Source organism: Populus trichocarpa, chromosome 3 (genome assembly GCF_000002775.5).
Source record: "Populus trichocarpa isolate Nisqually-1 chromosome 3, P.trichocarpa_v4.1, whole genome shotgun sequence".
NCBI lineage: Eukaryota > Viridiplantae > Streptophyta > Magnoliopsida > Malpighiales > Salicaceae > Populus > Populus trichocarpa.
The window spans coordinates 17615383-17631097 of NC_037287.2; the positions used below are offsets into that span (position 1 = coordinate 17615383).

A 15715-nucleotide genomic window follows, 5' to 3' on the forward strand; every position below is an offset into this window, starting at 1 on the left:
GTGTCATAAGTGTGGTATACATGGTCAACGATCTCGTACTTGTCGAACGTCAAAACATCTTACAGATTTATATCAAGTCTTTTTAAAATAAAATGCAATTGAGACTAATTTTATTCATAAAGATGATTTTGAAGGTCATAATATTTATCTTGATGTTAGAAGCTTGTACTTGAAAGAGTATCTGCTTTCTCTTCTAGAATTTATTACATGATCATGAAATCTATTGAAACAAATGTATTGTACACTAGAAGTGTTTCGACCAAAAATATTATGCTTTGGCATGATCGACTTAGACAATTGGGATCAATAATGATACGATGAATTATTGAAAATTCACATGGGCATCTTTTAAAGGATCTGAAGATTTTTTTATCAAGTGAAAATTCATGCACTGCATGTTCTCAAGGTAAATTAATTACCAAACCATCTCCATCAAAGGTTATTATAGAATCACCATCTTTTCTTGAAAGAATTCAAGGAGATATATGTGGTCCTATTTATCCATCATACAGACCTTTTAGATATTTTATGGTATTAATTGATGCATAGAATAAATGGTCACATGTTTGTTTACTTTCTACTCGAAATGTTGCATTTACTAGATTAATAACACAGATTATCATACTATAAATGTGATTTTCTAATTATGAGAACAATGAAATTGTTTGATACAAGGCACAACTTGTTGCATAAGGTTTCTCACAAAGACCTGACATTAATTATAAGAAAACTTATTCTTTAATTATAGATGCAATTATTTTCATATTTTTTATTGGTTTAATAGTTTTAGAAACTCTAGATACGTATTTAATGGATGTAGTTACAACATATCTATATGGATCGTTAGATAAAGATATCCATACGAAAATCCTTTAAATATTCAAAATGCCTGAAGAACTTTTATAATAAACCCAGAAGTGTTTATTCTATTAAACTACAAAAATCTTTATAAAGCAATCTGGTCAAATGTGGTATAATAATCTTAATAAATACCTCCTAGAAAAAGCGTTTAAGAATAATAAGATTTGCCTATGCATTTTTATTGAGAAAACCACATTCGGATTTGCTATTATTGCAGTGTATGTTGATGATTTAAATCTTATTGGTACTCCTAAAGAGCTTATAAAAACTGCAACCTATTTGAAAGATGAATTTGAGATGAAAGATCTTGGAAAGATAAAATTTTATCTTGGTATACAGATTGAACATCTTTTAAATGAAAAATTTATCCATCAATCGATGTATATAGAAAAGGTCTTGAAGCACTTTTACATGGACAATGCTTATCATTTGAGTGCACCTATGGTTGTTCGATCACTTGATGCGAGAGAAAAACCCTTTTCGACTGCTAGAAGATGATGAAGAAATTCTTAGTCCAGAAGTATCGTATCTTAGTGCTATTAAAGCACTCATGCATCTTGCAAATTATAGAAGATGAGAAATAGCTTTTACAATCAATTTATTGGCAATATATAATTCTACTCCCAAAAAAATACACTAAAATGGGGTCAAACATATATTTCGCTATCTCTGCAGAACAACAAAAATGGGGTTATTTTATAGTGGATCAAACTCATAATTGATTGGATGTGCAGATTCAGGTTATCTCCCTGATCCCCGCAAATGAAGATCACAAACAAGCTATATGTTTACATATGGAGGTACTGCGATTTCTTGGTGATCTGTCAAACAAACAATGGTGGCTACTTCAACAAATTATTCAAAAATTATTGCAATCCATGAAGCAAGTCGAGAATATATATAGTTAAGGTCAATTATCTAGCACATAAAAAAAAAATATAGATTGTCAACCGTTAAAGAGAGTCCTACAATATTGTTTGAAGATAATGATGTCTGCAACATTCAATTTAGAAAAGGTTATATTAAAGGAGACAAAACAAAGCATTTCTCACCAAAGTTTTTTTATACACACGAGCTTCAACAGAAAGGAAAAATTGATATCAAGCAAATTAGGTCAGGTGATAATTTAACAGACTTATTTACAAAGTCTTTACCAGCCTCAACTTTTAAGAAGTTTATCTATAATATTGGAATGCATCATCTTAAAGATTTGTCATAAAACATGTACTTTTAAGGTGAAGTCAATTCAAATTGTACTATTTTTTCTTCGCTTAGGTTTTTTTCCCTATTAGTTTTTCTTTGCAAGGTTTTAATGAGGCAATTTAAATTTTTTGTGAATCCTAAAGTATTCAAATATGGATCTTGAAGTATCTATGTAAAACCTTCTATTGAATTGAATCTTGAAGTATCTATGTAAAACCTTCTATTGAATTGAATCTTGAAGTATCTATATAAAATTTTCTATTAAATTCTGAAATATTCAGAAAACACACAAGAATATTGTGCATTTTTTTCCTTCGCTTATGTTTTTTTTTCCATTCGGTTTTTATTTATAAGGTTTTAATAAGACATATTTTTAGTACATGGTCATTTAAGAAAAAGTGTTATAAAATCTATAATTATATATATTGAATGTCAATTAGAATCTCTCGGACTCCATGACTATTGAGTTTAGTCTATTAGTTTTCCACAACACTTGAGTTTTCTAATGTCATTTAATGTTTTCATTTTCTTTTCCTATAAATAAAGTACTTGTTTTGTATTTTAAAGTATCGAAAAAAATAAATAAGAAAAGGTATGGACTTTTCTCTTAAGTTTTATTTTGAATATGTATGTTTTTATTTGTTTTTTATTTTTTTTTACATTTTCCTTCTTTTTCTTAATATGGAAATTCTTTTATAACAATCACCGGAATATTATCCAAATACTTTATGATTTTCTAAAATAGCCCTTTTTATTTTTGAAAATCACATATAACCTATTATATCTCGATCGATGACGATAACACTCTACTATCTCACTTTCCATAAATGACACTGTATATAAAATTTTTAATACAATATCCTCTTAGTTTAACTTTTATTAATGCTTAAATTTTCCACTACACTCCATAAAAAAAAAAAATCATTAATCACGTGTTAAATTATTTTCGATACCTGGAATGCCCCTTGAAGGACTGTTTCTTAAAATTCTCCTCTTTTTTTTTCCAAGTTACTTCCTTGAATTCATTACATTTTTCCAGGCTCCTCACTGTCAAAACAAATCGATATGCATGAATTATAAAGTAGAATTCAAACCAAGACAACAAGACATAGTAATATAATTACATAGCAGTAAAAACAGAACGCAAATTTACCATGTTGGACTGTTAAAACTCTCACAAAATATTGTAATTTTTTTTTATTTCGGCCACCTAACTTTATTTTTTAAAAATTACATCATTCCAAGTTATATTACCATGGTTTTATATGTTAAAGTTTTTTTTTTTCTTTTTGCGTGCTCTCGTGTATATATGCAAGGTTGATGAATATTTTGCATTGGATTAACGATTGATTTTACAAAATATATTTTAAAAAAAAACACATGGTTGCTTAGCATTTTACGAGTGTGCAATCCCGCTGGAACGGACGCGTTAGACATTGGTTTCCACGGTTCAAATCGGAGAATCCAGTCCTCGTCAAGAAAATATCATGATTCACATTGGCGTCGCAGATTTCTCCAAGTTCACTGTGCCTAACTCTTTAAAAAATAAATTATCATGGGAAGACTTTTGTATTTTTTTTTTAAGTATTTTTAAAAAAATTAATTTCTTCTTATTTTAATTTTTTTTTGACGTATTGATATTAAAAATAAAAATAAAAATAATTATTTTATTTTCTGTGGTTAGATGCCTCTTCATGGAAAATTCAACCTCTTAGAAAACGTAATGGAAATTCATCAAGTGGGCATTTGAAAATGGCAAAATTATTGTTGCCCTTTCGAATTTAACTTGGACCGGTGGATACATGTCATTGTATAGATTTTGTTTTTTTCTTTTAATTTTTCGAGCAGGCATTTGTTTCGTTATTACCATCCCACATTCCCACCGACAATCTTCAAAGGCAGACACAAAAGTGGAGCGAGGATGCTCCATGGATGGGTGTAGGAGATCAAGAGATTAGTAGGAATTGGGAAAGTCTACATTGCTGAAATCCAAATTTTTGTCTTTGCTTAAAGAATGGCGGTCAAATGGTCTTTTCCGAATCGGAGTTTTCAGTCTTGGAATGATGGCTGTGGGCTTCTGCCCCCTGGATTTCGAGGCTGTAATCCTGCTGGATGTACGCGTTGGACATTGTTTTCCACGGTTCAAAATGGAGTGCCCAGCCTCCACTAATAAAATATTGATTGACTGTATCCCGGAGAGAAGGTGAATTGGGGGAGCACGGGCGTTTGCACCCCTTTTTCCGCGGTTTCATTTTATTGTTTTGCAAGCATTTCTCATGATAAATTTAGAATAGAAAGAGATACAGAAGAGAAATGTATTATTTGATAATTTTATGATTTGCTTTTGATTTATATAGAGTTTATATAGTTATACAATAAAACATGTAAAAAAAAATTATAAAAAATATTGATCATCTCAATAATATTTTATTGTCATTGATTGTCATTTTATTTATTTATTGTAAAATAATTAATAATATACTTTGATTATTTTTTAAAAACAACACCTTAAACTCGTTATAATTTTATTTTTTTTATAAATTTGACATATATCATTTCTATTACCATTGTAGTATATGCTTATCTTCAACAATATTTATATTTTTTTACTATAAAAAAACAATTGTATTTTTCTAAACAATACTATTTTTAGCCATTATTCTCTTTTTATAGCTACTAGCCTACTACCACATTTATTTAGCAAACAAATTAAAATCTACCATGTGGTCAAGCTTTAATCATTAATCTAAAAGCTATGAATAATATCGTTTTGAAACTTTTTTTTTTAAAATGCAATTCAATATTGCTATTTTAATAATTTGAGCAGATTTAAAAGAAAAGTTTATTCAAATTGATGTTGTCCCTCTCTCTTCAGAATATTAGAAGAACAACAATGATGCTTGTTTTATTTTTATATTTTTCTAATTATTTTTACATGTAAGAAATTAAATTTATTCAAAACAATATCATTTGTAACTAAAAAAGATTAGATTTTTTTGATATTCATATCATATCCTTTATCCATCATATATAATTAAGATACAAAAGACCAAGTGGGATAATTAAAAGGATTTTATGAAACCTCCCGAGCGGTGCAGATTTTCTTTGACACGGTGAAGCCAGCGAAAACCAAAGCGATGGTGGTTATGAAAGATCCAGTGAACTTAAAGTCAAGCGTGGAACACATGGCTTTTGCTAAGGGTGCCATGAGATCACAGATTTCCCAGCTCAGCACCAGAAAAAAAAAAGAAAAAAAAGAAAAAAGGGAAGAGTCGAAGAAGCAGTGGCGGAAGGATCACATCGCTGATATTATCGGCCTGTTGCGTGACATGGGCAAACCCTACACTCCACTCCTCCTCATTCGACCGAGGCACGTCAAGTAATCCCCACCCAGAAATAAAAAATACTTGAAATTCATTCCCCCGAATTAGAACACACGCAAGAAATAAAGGCAGCTCGAAGATGCTGACTGACTGACTGATATCGATATTCTTTCATGATTCCACACTTTTATTTCAAACGCAGCATTATCTCTACTAAAGACTAGAACCACTTGATTTCTTATGTTGTTATTTATCTGCAGGAAACTAGGAGTTGTTTGTTGACTTGTAGAAAAGTGCCCGTTGACTGTGCCTCCTCCCACCATGTCCCCCATCAAATAGTAAATAATTAATTTTTTTTAGTGGATGGACATGTGAAGTTGCACGATAATACGATGGTTGAGGAGTTGTTTTCCTTTTTTTTTTTAATTACTAGATTTAAAACCTCTGCGTGATTGAAAAAAAACAGTATTTATGATTTTTTTTTAGTTTTCAAACGAATAGTATGCGGTTGACGTGATTGACGAGATGGATTTAATTTAAATAGGTTAAAATTAACCCCTCAACAAAGGAAAAAGAAAAAAATATTGGCCAAAGCATCACCAATTCACCGCCCATTGCAGCACGATGTACAAGTCAGCAAAAATAGTGGACACTAGATATCTGTCCCGTATTGAGGGTTGATATTTTTTCTTTGATGTAAATAATATAAATAAAAAATACAACAATAAAAAAATAAATTAACAAAAAAATTCTGTCATGAACGTATTCAGAGTATAAAAAAAACTCAATGTTAAACTCACAAAGTCTATAACAATGAGCATAAAATTAAGATAATTCTAAGCAGAAAAAAAAATTGAAGATCAATTCTTAATAAATTAAATAAAAATATAATAATTTCATATAAAGTAAAATAAAAAAATTTTAAGTCTTAATCTCTAGCAAATGAAATGTTGTAGGATGAAAATCAAGAAAATATATAATTAAAAAAATATTTAAAATACTCGATTAGATCCCACTCGGGGCAAGATGTAAAATCTTTGACTCGATCATGATATCGGGGTAATGATATTCGAAAGCAAACTGAATAAAATTACGAAGTTCGATTATTGAATAACACAATATTAAAGGATGGAAAAAATATTTAAAAAAGTAACAAAAAAAATATGAGTCAACTCAAGTTAACCTTTTAACCCTGCAACTATAGACAGATGATCGAGATAACCTAATAAAAAGGAAAGGAAAATAAAAGGTATAGAGACCAATTTTCAATAAATAAAATGTTGGGGAATGAAATTGAAATAAATCAATTTTTTTAAAAAAAGCCAACCTGTGTCAAGCTTTGAAACCAACTACTCTGGTAATGAACCTGAGACTAACCACATGGAAAGCATATTATAAAAATTAACAGAACAAAACTCTAAAAAAATGATAGAAACTAAGAAAACATAAGCTTTAAAAAAGGAGGAAAATCAAGCAAACTCAGGTGATCTTTCTAAACCCAATTTAATAACAATAAAAAGAATGATGATCAAATTTGATATAAAAAACTCAAGAATGATGAAATTATGTAAAAGAAATTCTAAAAAATGATCCAAAACAAAAAAAATATAATAAAACCAATATAAAAAAAAACAAAAAAAACTTTTATGAGAGAGTTATGTTGACTTTGTCTTTAAAGTCAACAAAGTAATTTAACTATTAAAAAAAAAGACCATAAAGCCTATGATTGAAAGGCATTAGTTTTTTTTATTATTATAGAGGTAAATCAATAAATTTCCTATGTAAAAAAAATAAAATTATCAACTTCCTGAACAAATTATTGAAGATAATAATATCACCATGAAAAAACTGACTTATCCTCAATGTTTAGAGCAAAAGGTTTTTGAGCCAGAGGTGATTTCATCAAATTACTAATCCAATGAATAATTATTTGTTACTAAAACTACAAGGACTTCTCGGATTTCAACTCTCTTTTTTTTCATTTAATTAGGTCCATGTTTTTTTTTTTTTTTTGAAATGAATTAGGTCCATGTTGTTTCCACTGGCACGGTGACTAATTGATGATCGGTGAACATATATTGCAAGAGCAGGGAGGTAATAAATGTCTGCAAAAGGGCTCTTTAAGACAACATTGAACACTTGTATAACTGTTCTACCTCTTTTTTGGGCAAACAGACGAGAGTCATAATGTTTCCTCCCAGCTCAAAACGGCGTTGCTACAATTAATTCTCGTAATAAAGTCTTGCTCAAATTTAGCTGGCTATTCTTGGTTTTCAGCATAGTTTGTTAAAAATATTGGAGGAATAACAGAGTCGAAACAATTTTAATTAAAAACAATCCAATGTAAATGTGTTATTTTGCTATTTTTTTTAAATTGTGCTATTTCTTTAATATTTTTAATTAATTATGCTAATTTAAAAAAAAATCAATTTAGCCCAAGTATAGGATAAAATTACGTGCATATAAAAAAAATCAAGGTACTGATCTAGAAAAGTTCTCTCACCCCTTGACTTCACTCCCGTTGACTTTTCCTCTTGAATAGATTAACTAATCCTAACTTGGGCACACAATTTGTGCCACGAATCCGCTTTTTATCCTCGCGAAATGTTGCTAATTAGGTGACCCATGCTATGCTGTTCTACATGTAATTTTTTTTTTTCTAATATAAAAACAACATTTAAGCAACGTTGGTGTTTTAAAAATTTGTCAAAATAAAAAAAAATAAAAAGTAGCAATAGAAAAAATAATGATTAAATAAGAAATTAAAGGAGAATGAAATTATAAAAAAATAAAAAATAAAAATCATTACAAGGAAAAAATTAATAATCAAAAGAACAGAGATTAAATCTATCAGATGAAAAAAAATTAAAGAATGATGAAATTAAGATAAATTCTAATTTTATAAATTATTTCAAATAAAACCAATAGTAATCAAATGAACATAGATCAAACCTGAAAATAAAAATAAAAATTGAAGAGCGCTTTGAAACTTAGAGAGTCAGACTCGAAAATCAAGGAGGAGAGAGAAAATAAGGAGAAAAAAAAGTCATCGGCTCTAAACCAGAGGTTTGTTGGCCACACACACAACCTAGGGATGAAGGGGTCACCGAGATGATTTCAATGCCACTTTGAAAGCCATCGTTGACTACTAAACACTCCCTCATGCTCGAGGTAATTTAGTTATTTCACTGTATTTAAAAAAAATTTAAAAACCGATTTATTCTTCATCGATATGATATTAACTAACGAATCCTTGACAAAAGACTATATTATCTCTGATAACTAGGTTTTTTCTTAAAAAGGAAAAATTATCATTATTTTTTCTAATCCACAATGCAATATATTTTGGTCTAAAGTGAAAAACCGAGCCCTATTAATTATTTTTTAAAAATGGTAAGTGTCTCGGAGTATAGAGGGCAGGGAATGACGAATCAGGCGTTGGTCTATCATGAGAGTGAATGATTTATAAAGTCCTTATATGTCCATCAAGTAGACACTGTGGGCTTTGGAACACCAGAAGCCTTATATAACTTCCAACCCATGCCAGGAACTTGACTCGTAAAATAACTCTGTTGGGCTCTTGGGGTAAAGAGGTTTTCAGTAGCATTTCAAACACCGAGGAAGACTGTCAATTCAAAAAGCCCTTTCTTTTAATTTGTTTGAATTGTAAAAATGTAATGCCGAATGACGTGTCATTTTTTATTTTGTTTATAAAAAAATTAAATTGTTTTAAAATAATGTTATCTATAGCATTTAGATTAATGGTTAACGTTTGATCATTAGTTTTAATGGTCAAATTTAACAAGATTTAATTTGCCGAATAAATAATAGTTTAAAAATATAATAGATCAATTGAGCTATTATCATTTTTAAAATTAACAAATGTCTAATTTATGTAATTATGTATTCCAAGTTGACTTATAAGTTATAAAATTAAAATTAAAACAATAAACATTGATAAAAATAAAATAAGAATAAAAGACTACTTGACCACTAAGCATATTGAGTCGTTTTTATCTATTAAAAAAATTAACTCAATTACTCAATTTCCTCCACTTTCTCACAAAATAAAATAAAAAAAACCTCTCGCACTAATTTTAAAAGATAAAAACAAATAATTCTCTTTATAAAATTAGTAATTCTAAACACAAATCAATTATACAAAGAATTTGATTTTTTATATATATACATACACACATGCGTTCCAATTTCTCAATAAGATCTTTGATCTCTTATATGTGTGTTTAATTGTTACTCATTTATTTTTTTTATTTTCTTACGTAGTCACTTATAGTCAATACAAATTTATATTTTTACGTCTTTTGTTATTATTATTTTAATTTGAATTAGTAGTGAATTTATTCCATTGTTTTGATCTTAAATTTCAGTACTTAACTTGATCAAATAAGGCCTGTATAAAATTGCAAAAGTAGATAGTTTTTAGATTTCAAAATCACAAGGAAAAATTGATAAATTTCTTAATTAGAATACAGATACTTCAATACAAAACATACACACTCGATTAGCAATAGAGCAAAATGTTCATACATATGCGGCGGACACTAAGCACACTAACGTGTCAATTTAACGATCACATCAATATGTATTTGATGAAATCGATAAGATTTTATTATTTTAGAAAAAAACTGAGAGTTAACACACTTTAAATAGAAAAAAAAATAAAAAAATTGATACACTGAAATAGAAATAATGGAAAAGTTATCAGACTGAATATAACAATCTCCTGGATAAGCAGCCTTTAACAGTAGATATTTAACGGGGTTAGTCACGCATGGCATGCCCATGTCCTTCAGAAATTAAAGGTGAACACACTTAGAAAGGAAGGATGTTGTGTTGCATGCTTAAATACCGTGAGCTAAGAAAAACCAGAGAATAAATAGGCAAATAGCAGTACATGACTGCATGTAATAAGCTAAAAAGGTGATTAGCTAGCTAGATTTCGGAACGTCAGGAATCCTGATCTTTCGCCGGTAGTCAGCACAACCGTACCCAGCAGCAGCGCCGACTGAATAAGCCTGTGATGCAGGCCACGCCTTCCCTTTTTTTTTACTCCCTTTCGTTTGGTTTCATAGACTTCGTCTATGAATAGCACCTGTTGTTTTGTCATTTTTTGTCTCTGCTTTAGGAGAACATACCAACAGAGGAATAAAGCTAGCAGTAGACAGTAGTGTAATTGTTCCCTTCCCTTCCCTTCCCTACCCCTTTGGATCTCTTTCCCTCCATTACGGTTGCTTACATGCTCTTGCAATTTTGTATCTGGGTAGTGAGCCCAAGGCACGAATTTAGAAATGCATAAAGATTTCCCATCCGAGAGGCTGGAGTTGAGGTGTACTGTAAATTGGAAATAACTTTTATAGGTATATATGAATATATGATGTTTTATATATTTTACGTACAAGGTAAACTTTCAGGTTCTTACTGCATTTTTTTTCTAGATTGGTGAATATTAATTGTGTGTTGTAATAAAAAGTATTGATTTTTTGTAAACGTCTCCTAAATAATCCAAAGTGCCAATTTTTAGAGTAGAAACATGGCTAATTAGAAAACTTTATATTTAAATTTTTAACCTCGTGCTGTGCTGTATAGCTGGAATGATGTGGCATGAATGCACACCATAGAACGATGACCGAGTTGATAATTTAATTAATGCAGCTTCATTAATTCTGTCACATTAATTATTAGTTATAATTATCTTTTCCCGCTACTATATATATAATTGGTAACTGCAAATAATTTTAATGATCAGCCAGCTATAGTCAATTAATTGCGGGAGGACTGCTTATCATTTTGATGATCGGACAAAAACAGTAAGGCAGTTCTTGTTGACAGATATATAAATTTTATTTAATTGAAAACGAGTATAATATTTTCTGAATAATATTGGTGAAAAATGAAAATTGTAATTTTAAAACTGAAGTAATATATATATATATCTTTGCTTTTTATTGTGAGACTAAAACCTATCGGATTAGATTTTTTAAATAGATATCTATACTTAAACTAGCACATTTGCTGACAATGTCAATACTGGATGATAATGTCAGATCAAACCCGGTTATCACTAGAATTAAGGCTCCAAAACTAAATTAACTTGATATTTTTTTTATTTTTTTGGCGCCGTTGATCGTTGTTAACAGCATTAATTAGCTAATTGCCAAGTTAATCACATTGAAAAAATAAATAAATAAGGGAGTATATTTCTTCTTCTTCTTGTTACTATTCTTCTGGTTTTGTGAGGGTCCAGAGAGGGTATATTATATTGATGATATTTATGAGCACGTCGAGCATGCTTAATTTTCCACCTCTTGCAGTGACTTTGCATAATGGCATCGATCTCTATTATCTTTCAACCGTTACGACAAAAGTGTGGTTTCACACGTTAAGGATCTCCCTAATGGCTTTTCATCTCCTGCTATTTTTTGGTGATTTGCTCGCGACAAAATTGAACGAGATCGATTACAAGATATATGTAGTAACAGCACTTTCCAGAAAGAAGATGATGTCGACGAGCAAAATAAAAGTAAAAGGAAGAAGTTGATGCCAATCCAAGCTTAATATATAGACATAATACAACACACAATGGATTATGTGCACAAGGTTTATACCAAGCTGTGGGCGTTAATATATCCATAGAACTCCAGACCTCCCTGTAATAGACAATATACAATGTCCACCACAACAAAAAAATGAGGTCACTAAGGCAACGCTAAGTGGGAGAAACAAAACAAATCAACAATACAGAAACATGTCCATATATATCAGCTTAATTTCTAGACAAAGATTTCAATGGACCAAAAGGCAAAAGCTATCATATCTTGCGATTCCTCATTTAGTAGTTTTTTGGCCAAGGCTATAGCACGCACTGGTTTTTGTTTCCAAGAACCGCATGCCCTTGAACTTCTCAAAACGGACCAGTATAAGTCAATTCACAAAGCCAGAGAAGGATGATCATGGTGGCAATGCATGCAATATTAATATTTTTGTTTTTTTTAATCCAACCCAAATAAATGAAGACCTGGCGTTTGGCTTAAAAGCGCGAAATCTTGACGTCACAGAAACAAACCTTTTAATCTCGTGATCCGACAACAAGGACAGAGACAGCCGTTTACTCTATTCAACTCTCCTTCAGGCTTTGGCTTGTCTAATGTTTTAAAAGCCTTCCTGTTAAGTTGTCTCTCGATGCCTGAGTAGATGTCACCTTTTTAATCTTTTTTATTTTTTCTTTAAGAGAAAATTAAGGAATGGTAAAACTTGTTCACTCTATACCCTCTGCAGTAGACAAAGAATTCAATAGCCGCCTTCTAAACCTGCCAAGTGCCACCTTTGCTTCCACCCAAAGCTAAAATCCCTTCTATGAGTGCCCACATAATGTCCTCTTGATACAGATATATAACAATCCTTTTTAAAGAACTAACCACGAGATTTTCTTCTCAATAAATGTTAATTTCAAGTCAATTCTCACGTTGATCAAAACGAAATCTTCACATCAAGCAAGAACCACAATATCTTCTAAGTTCTAAGCACTTGTTGAGACAACAAAAGACAAACTCCTTGATATTACAGTCATACCCCTCCATAGGCCCCCCTATATAAACCTCACCACCACCACCAACAATTCTATTCAATTACTTCACTCCCACACACTTACATCTCCTTCAGTTTCTTAGTTCTGTTGTTTCTGTTCCGGGTTAGTGTGTAAATTACAAGGAAATTAAGATGCAATATCATCAGGCTGAGTCATGGGGTTACCATGTGCCAACGAGGACCTGCATGGCATCAGACCCATTGGAGAAGGTTGCGAGGCTGGCATCGGAGAGTGCTGTTGTGGTATTTAGTATCAGCAGCTGTTGCATGTGTCATGCCGTGAAGAGACTCTTTTGTGGGATGGGTGTGAACCCAACTGTTTATGAGCTCGACCATGACCCAAGAGGGGAAGAGATTGAGAAGGCATTAATGAGGCTGCTTGGGAATTCAACTTCTGTGCCTGTTGTATTCATTGGAGGGAAGTTAATTGGTGCCATGGAACGAGTCATGGCTTCCCATATCAGTGGAACTCTCGTGCCCCTCCTCAAGGAAGCTGGAGCACTCTGGCTTTGATTTTGATCATCGATCAACAAAGTTAACATCACAAACTGGGTCCAAAACATGGAAATTATCATTACAAGGAAAAAAGAGGAGATTAGTTTATTTTTAATTTCTAATTAACGTTTTCTTTTCAATTTTCTAGGACGTACATTAGCTAGTTGTCTTAGTTGCAGCTCTCCAGTCTAAGAATATTATAATCATCAAAGCTTATATTGTGATGCTTTTCTAACTATGTCATGGAATGGAATGGATGTTCAATGAAGAAATTAATGTGATTGGCCACTCTTCTTTGTATGAAGAATGTCCTTTTCTTTCCTTTGTTGTCAGTGGTCATCAAGATTATCAGCCACGTCATCCATTCGAGCTATGATTCTCCGTTGACTTTGACCAGATTCAGAATTTGCTTTATGCCACGTCAGAACCACCAAATTCAAAACTAAAGAAATACAATTTAGTTTTGAACGGTAAATGAGCCGGATAGATGCCATGATGACTCTGGACTCAAGTCAGCAGGTCCATGTATTTTTTAAAAAATCAAAAATAAATTTTTAAAAATAAAAAATATATTATTTTAATATATTTTTAAATAGAAAAACACTTCTATGATTTTGTATATTATAAAGTACCAGATTAATAAAAAAAAATTATCCTAGCTTATTCATTTTTTCACTTTATTTTTATTTTTTTAGAAATTATAACTCACATTTTAGATCAATCTAATTTTTAAATTTCAATGAAAAAACTAAACTATTCTCATAAATAATATCACTTCAATAACCTATATTACATGTCAATTCATCATATTTCACAAAATTATTTTCCTCTCGTCTCCCATCCCAAAACCACGACTTCTTTTCTTTCTGTAAATCAATTCAATTTTTTTTATTTGTATATGCCAAATCTATTATTGAGAATCCAAGGCATATATCTACAAACATCAATCCTCCATACTCACCAATTTTGAAGATCTGGGACTTTTGACAGGAATTTTGACATTGTGGTCAGGCAGACATTGTTTCTGATGAACTTTAACTCTCTTGAGCAATTAACAATACAAGGCCCATAAGCATTGAACTTCTAAAAGCAATTGTTTTCTTGCTTTTTTAAAGCGTCCGCCCGTGACTGTTTTGGTACTGTAAAGTGTATTTTAAAAATATATTTGTATTAAAAAAATATTAAATTGATGTTTTTTTTAGTTTTTTTTAATAGTTTCAATGTATTAATATTAAAAATAAAAATAATATATAATAAAATTATTTTAATATATTAAAAAAAACACACTCATAAAGACAGAAACAAAGTTGAAACATGTCTAATGGATTAAAATTAATTTTTCTTTCTGATTAGGACATAAAGAAACAAAGTTGAAACCTGCGTCATGGATTAAATTTATTTTTTCTCTCTGTGTCATGGATTATGGCATGAAGGTTTCTGATTGACTTGGAGGTCAGTTTTAGTCTTTCAATGAACTTTACTTCAATGGAGATCAGCTTGATGTGTCCAATGGCATATTCTTCAATGGAGAACTTGATGTGTCCAGTGGCATAAGGGGTATTTATGTGTTTTTGGTAAAGCCCATATTTAGAGTTCAATTGATTTTTAAAATGTTTTTTATTTTAAAAAAATTATTTTTAATATTAGTATATTAAAATAATTTGCAAATACCAAAAAATCTAACTTGAAGCAAAGAAAAAAATAAAAAAAATTTAATATTTTTTAAAAGCGATTTTGAAATGTAAAAACAAACAAGCTCTTAAGCACTATTTGGAACACGGTTCCAAATATCGTTTAATGGAAATTAATTTTTTATATTTTTAAATTATTTTGATGTGTTGATATGAAAAATAAATTTTAAAAAATAAAAAATATTATTTTAATATATTTATAAATAAAAAGAATAGTACATTTTTAAATATGGCTAGAGTTTTTTACAATCCTATCTGAGGTATCTACTGTTGATATGTGAGTGGAAATACCATGTCTTGTAACTTCTTTTAGTGATGGGTTCCTATAAATTCCCATATTGCAAATAAAGTGTTTGATGATAAACCTAAAAGAAATCACGTCCGCCAGTCATTAATCATGTCAATCAACACGACCAAGCAGAGCACTAAGATCATCTCCATCCAAGACTCCTTTCGAGATCACATCTATTGGTACCACACCAAAAACCATCTTCATTCGTTGGTTTAGCTAGGTCTAATGTGCTGCTATTTTGATTT

General features: G+C 30.5%; 1 protein-coding gene across 1 annotated transcript; it reads left to right on the forward strand.

Annotated features, from left to right (window-relative positions):
* Positions 1-12712: 12712 nt before the first annotated feature.
* LOC7496554 (glutaredoxin-C1) lies at positions 12713-13809 on the forward strand. Its single transcript, XM_002303731.3, has one exon. It carries the CDS (start codon positions 13125-13127, stop codon positions 13503-13505), a length of 381 nt encoding a protein of 126 aa, XP_002303767.1. The 5' UTR covers positions 12713-13124; the 3' UTR covers positions 13506-13809.
* The last annotated feature ends 1906 nt before the right edge of the window (positions 13810-15715 follow it).